The following is a 5,075-nucleotide window of genomic DNA, read 5'->3' as shown; positions in this document are numbered from 1 at the left end:
ATTATATAAAAGGATTGATGACTTGTTAATTGTTTATTTTGCAGAGAAGTGCGACAAGGCACAAAACTCTTCTACTACAAATGATCAAGCGATGGAGTTAAGGAGCTGACGTGAAGGAAAGAAGTAATCGCGGAGCCAAACTAAAGATGGGAGGACCAACTTGGGAAGAAAGAAGGATGAAGGAGGGCCAAAGTGAAAACGTTCAGATCTGACCGGGAGGGGATCAAAATCCCTAGCCGCATCTCCATTGCAATCGGGCCTGGCACATCTCATCTCTCTCTCTCCCTTGCCTCCTTCTCCACCTCCGGCTGTCGCCGCGGCCAGGCCGGCGTGGTGGTGCGCCTCCGCACCATCAGCACACCCACCACAAACATCCACCACTCACCACCAACTTCATCCACCAGCGCCACCATCTCAAGCCACCGCCGCACCTCGCGCGCCCGACCAGACAAGGGCGAGCACGGGCGTATGGTCCTCCGCGTGACCTCTCCCTCTCCGCCGATCCTCTCTCCCTGATGCCCCTGCTGCTCCTTCTCTTTGCGCCTCCTTTGCCGATTCTCTGCTCTGAACCTCAAGTTGCTGCTGCCACTTCTTCTCTGAACCCAAACTTTGCTGTTTGCTGCTCCTCTTTCTTTGCTGCTGCTTCTTCTTCTCACGCCCCTGCTGCTTCTCTCCTCACGTCCCTGCTGCTTTTCTCCTCACGTCCCTGCTGCTGCTCCATTCCCAATCTTGCTGTTGTTCTCTCTCTCTCTCTCTCTCTCTCTCTCTCTCTCAAATTTCTGTAATCTTCAGAAGTGTCATAACTAGTACTATGTAATGTTCAGTCTTGATAATTGTAGTATCCTGCTGCTTGGTTCAGTTTCGAATTTATAATATAAATGCTTGATTAGTATGCCTGAGTAGTTGATACCTTCTCACTTAGAGAAGTACTTGATCTGTTATACTTTGTTTAGTGAAATAGTAATCTTCATATGTGTGTGGTGTCCTGTGATATATACATATGTGTGTGTTTGTGATGTGATGCATATATTCTGTCCTACAACCTTGTTTCTTCCCTCTGTCATACTTGTTGTTATTATATGTATTCTTGTCTTGTTGATTTCCTTTTGTTGTTTAAGTAGTAAAACCTGTGCTAGTATTTTAGTTTCTCAAGTAATGAAAATACCAAAAAGATATTGAGTAAAATCTGAATTTCCCTTTGCTGTTTGTCGTTTTCTTTGTCAACGATCTTTGCAAACAACCTTGTTAGTTTAGGTTTTATTTTCAGTTTTCATCACCCAATTCTGTGTCACCTAGCTTTAGCCGAGCGTTCTTGCCGTCGCCTAGTCCCTGTGGAGAACACGACATCCGTAGTTTGGGCGTAAAAACCCTGCTATATTACAATCGATCATTTTGGCGCCGTTGCCGGGGACTAGCGTCGTGCGACCGTGTTAGGCTATAGACTAGGTTTTGCTTCTGTTTCTATCTAGTGCCATATATTTGTGATATATCTCTTACCCCTAATCACTGTTCTAGTTATCTTCTCTTTCTTTTCTTGTTCATTTTGTATGTTAAATCGTCTTCTTGGAAATGGCATTCTACTCAGATCATCATGCCTATGCGAGCAACACTACAAACAGCACGGAAAGTATTCAAGACCTGATAAGTAAGATTTCCCATCGATTAGATGATTTAGCTCGGCAGCGAGAAGTAGTTTTTGAGGATAGGCCTAGCTCTTATGATCCTTATTCTAGAGGTCATCCTTATGTTGCTCCTACATGCTATATTTGTGGATTTCAGGGCCATTCACCCGTTGAATGTCAGCGTGGTTACTCTCACCCTCCAGATTGTTTTGGCATGAGCTTCGCTCAAGAGCATATCTCATACCAAAACAATTACTCACATGGGTGGCCTGAAAACCCGAATATGTCATATAGGAGCAACAACCCTGAGATCTCATTGTTTGCCTCTAGTTATCCAATGCAGGGATTTAGGTACAATGAGGAGAGCCACAACTATGCACCACAAAAATTTCATTCAGCTCCTACTCATATACCACAGTACCAGGAGATGTGTCCAGTGGAGTTAAATGGTCCTCCATTTGGTCAACCAGCAACTCCGGCACCTGTTGTGCAATCTCATGTGCAAGTGCCCACACAAGATGAGTTCGATGACATAGACAAGCTCACACTTTTGAGTCTCGAGTTCACTTGGAGTGCCGAGGATGATCCTATTAGGAAGGTTATACTAGAGGAAATGAAGAAGATTAAGAGTGGAAAGGAGCTAGTGGAAGAAGTAAGAAAGATTGAGAAGAACATCAACGCTGGCAGTACTATCTCTTCCCTCCTTGAGTTGAGTGTTGTTGGGATATCCCTTGAGGTGTGTGAGGTTCCAACACCTTCACATTCAGCTGAGCAAGATAGCGAGAGTCCAGAGGAAGAGATACTTCAGATCCAAGAAGAAATTCTTGAAGCCAAGGCACAAGATGATCCAGAGCTCGAATACCCAAATGAACAGGTTGAAGATCCAATGTCTACCACTCCCAAAGAAGTAGAAGAAGCTGTTGTAGTTGAAGATGAAGAACCAGAAATTCGTTTTCCTATTGTCATACAAGAGTGTGATGTAGCAGGTTTATCTAATCCTCTTGATGACATGCGTCCATATGATCTGTTTGCCACTATTTTGCATTGCATGATACCATCAATTAAGCTAGACTTGAAAAAATGTTTGCTTGAACATGATCATACATACTCTGTTATTGGCATTTCTCTCATTTATGATGATGACACTTATTTTCCTCATGCTAGACCTATGCTTAATGATAAATATCATCCTCATGTTAGTATTGCGCTTGCTGATTTCTATCATACTCGTCATGTTCTATATTCCTATGCTTATACAATTGGATATTCGATTGACGACTTAGAGGGCATCTACCCTATCACTTGTAGTCGTTGTTTGTGTGAGTCCTATTTCAGGTTTCTGCTTGTGCACAAATCAATACATGCTGACCAGGTTCGAGGTGACATCCCTTGGGATCCCGGTGGAGTCAGAGCATGGCGATGAGGAGAAGCAAGGGGCACACATGAAGAAGAGTGAAGCTGGAGCATGCACGAGGAAGCAAAGGAGAAGAGCTGCAGCTTAGAGAGTGATCAAGCGAGTGTTACTTAATAGTGCCCGGTGAGCTGTTTTATGACCCATTTTGAACATCATAAATACATGCTGAATTCAATTGCTAGTTGGGTTGCTTGAGCCAGTTATTACTTGTTGTCAAGCTGAAATTCACCTTTGGCATCGTGCTTGATGTGAATTTGTGAACTTGATTTCTGAATGCCTTGTAAACTAGTGATCTACACCATGCATGCTTGGCTGAAATTAGTGAGAACTATTAGTTTTGAGTGCTCAAATCCCTAGTACACTAGAAAACTTCGTCATTTTCTGCATTTACTATGATACACCTAGATAACCATGTTTAGATGCTGAATTTGTGCGAAGTGTGTTCCCATTGAGAGCAATCACCTAACCACTATGGATTAGCATGCTATGTTCCCTGGATCAGTAGCATGTGAACCAGACATGGAGAAGTGAGGATTCCTTTTTTTGTGCTTATGTGTTGTTCATTAAAAAATATATCTTATAATGAATAATTATCTGATCTTACCTAACAGTAGCATGTCATGTTCCCTAGATTGGTGGCTTGTGAAATCTGGTTGGATCGGATAGGAGTTAATTATATTAAAAAAATGTAATTGTCGAACCAGGTGTATACCATGTTCTCAGGATCGGTGGTATGTTCCTTTGGGGAGACGAACAAAAAAAAACTAAAAATTGGTCGAGCCAGGTGTATACCATGTTCTCGGGATTGGTGGTATGTTCCTTTGGTGAGACCGGTAAAATATTATCATTGTTGCTTCCTCCAAATCCAATAAGTGGTTCTACCACAATGTTATGTTCCTAGTAATAGGTGTCTCTTGGGATCATGCTCTCTTTAGGAACCTTTTGGCACAATCAGCATTTGAACTTGTTAATCTTCTTTTATCATTGTAAAAGTTTAAAATGATTTAGTTTACTAGTGTCCTATTGCTTTGTAGCACTCCTAACAATTAATTTTCACTAACCAAGTCTGAAGCATGCAGTGTTTAGAGATCTACTTCACTTGACATTTTCTATTCAGTTCACTATTCACTATCTTGCTCTTGTCATATTCCTTTGCTTGAGGACAAGCAAAGATTTAAGTGTGGGGGAACTTGATAAGCACATTTCATATATATAATTTTGACACACAAATTCACCATTTCTTGAGATGTGACCATCTATTCTTGCAAAGAATTATCGAATATTGCATGAAAATCATATAGAAGGATTGTTGACTAGTCACTTGTTTATTTTGCAGAAAAGTGCGACAAGGCACAAAACTCTTCTACTACAAATGATCAAGTGATGGAGTCAAGGAGCTGAGCGTGAAGGAAAGAAGTAACCGAGGGGCCAAACTAAAGATGGGAGGACCAACTTGGGAAGAAAGAAGGAAGGAGGGCCAAAGTGAAAACATTCAGATCTGATCGGGAGGGGATCAAAATCCCTAGCCGCATCTCCATTGCAATCGGGCCTGGCACATCTCATCTCTCTCTCCCCTACCTCCTCCACCTCGGGCCGCCGCCGCGGCCAGGCCGGCGTGGTGGTGCGCCTCCGCACCATCAGCACACCCACCACAAACATCCACCACTCACCACCAGCGCCACCATCTCAAGCCACCGCCGCACCTCGCGCGCCCGACCAGACAAGGGCGAGCACGGGCGTCTGGTCCTCCGCGTGACCTCTCCCTCTCCGCCGATCCTCTCTCCCTGATGCCCCTGCTGCTCCTTCTCTTTGTGCCTCCTTTGCAGATTCTCTGCTCTGAACCTCAAGTTGCTGCTGCCACTTCTTCTTCTCTGAACCCAAACTCTGTTGTTTGCTGCTCCTCTTTCTTTGCTGCTGCTTCTTCTTCTCACGCCCCCTGCTGCTTCTCTCCTCACGTCCCTGCTGCTTTTCTCCTCACGTCCCTGCTGCTTCTCCATTCCCAATCTTGCTGCTGTTCTCTCTCTCTCTCTCTCTCTCTC

At 43.9% G+C, this 5,075-nt stretch overlaps 1 protein-coding gene across 1 annotated transcript; it reads left to right on the top strand.

The window, feature by feature from the left end:
- Nucleotides 1-245: 245 nt before the first annotated feature.
- On the top strand, nucleotides 246-5,075 carry LOC123097021 (uncharacterized). The gene is made up of 2 exons (XM_044518788.1): nucleotides 246-3,159; nucleotides 4,373-5,075. Exon 1 carries the CDS (start codon nucleotides 1,570-1,572, stop codon nucleotides 3,043-3,045), a length of 1,476 nt encoding a protein of 491 aa, XP_044374723.1. The 5' UTR covers nucleotides 246-1,569; the 3' UTR covers nucleotides 3,046-3,159; nucleotides 4,373-5,075.

Source organism: Triticum aestivum, chromosome 4D, assembly GCF_018294505.1.
Source record: "Triticum aestivum cultivar Chinese Spring chromosome 4D, IWGSC CS RefSeq v2.1, whole genome shotgun sequence".
Taxonomy (NCBI): Eukaryota; Viridiplantae; Streptophyta; class Magnoliopsida; order Poales; family Poaceae; genus Triticum; species Triticum aestivum.
The sequence above is the reverse complement of the archived record's forward strand: the minus strand, read 5'-3'. Positions and strand labels throughout refer to the sequence as shown.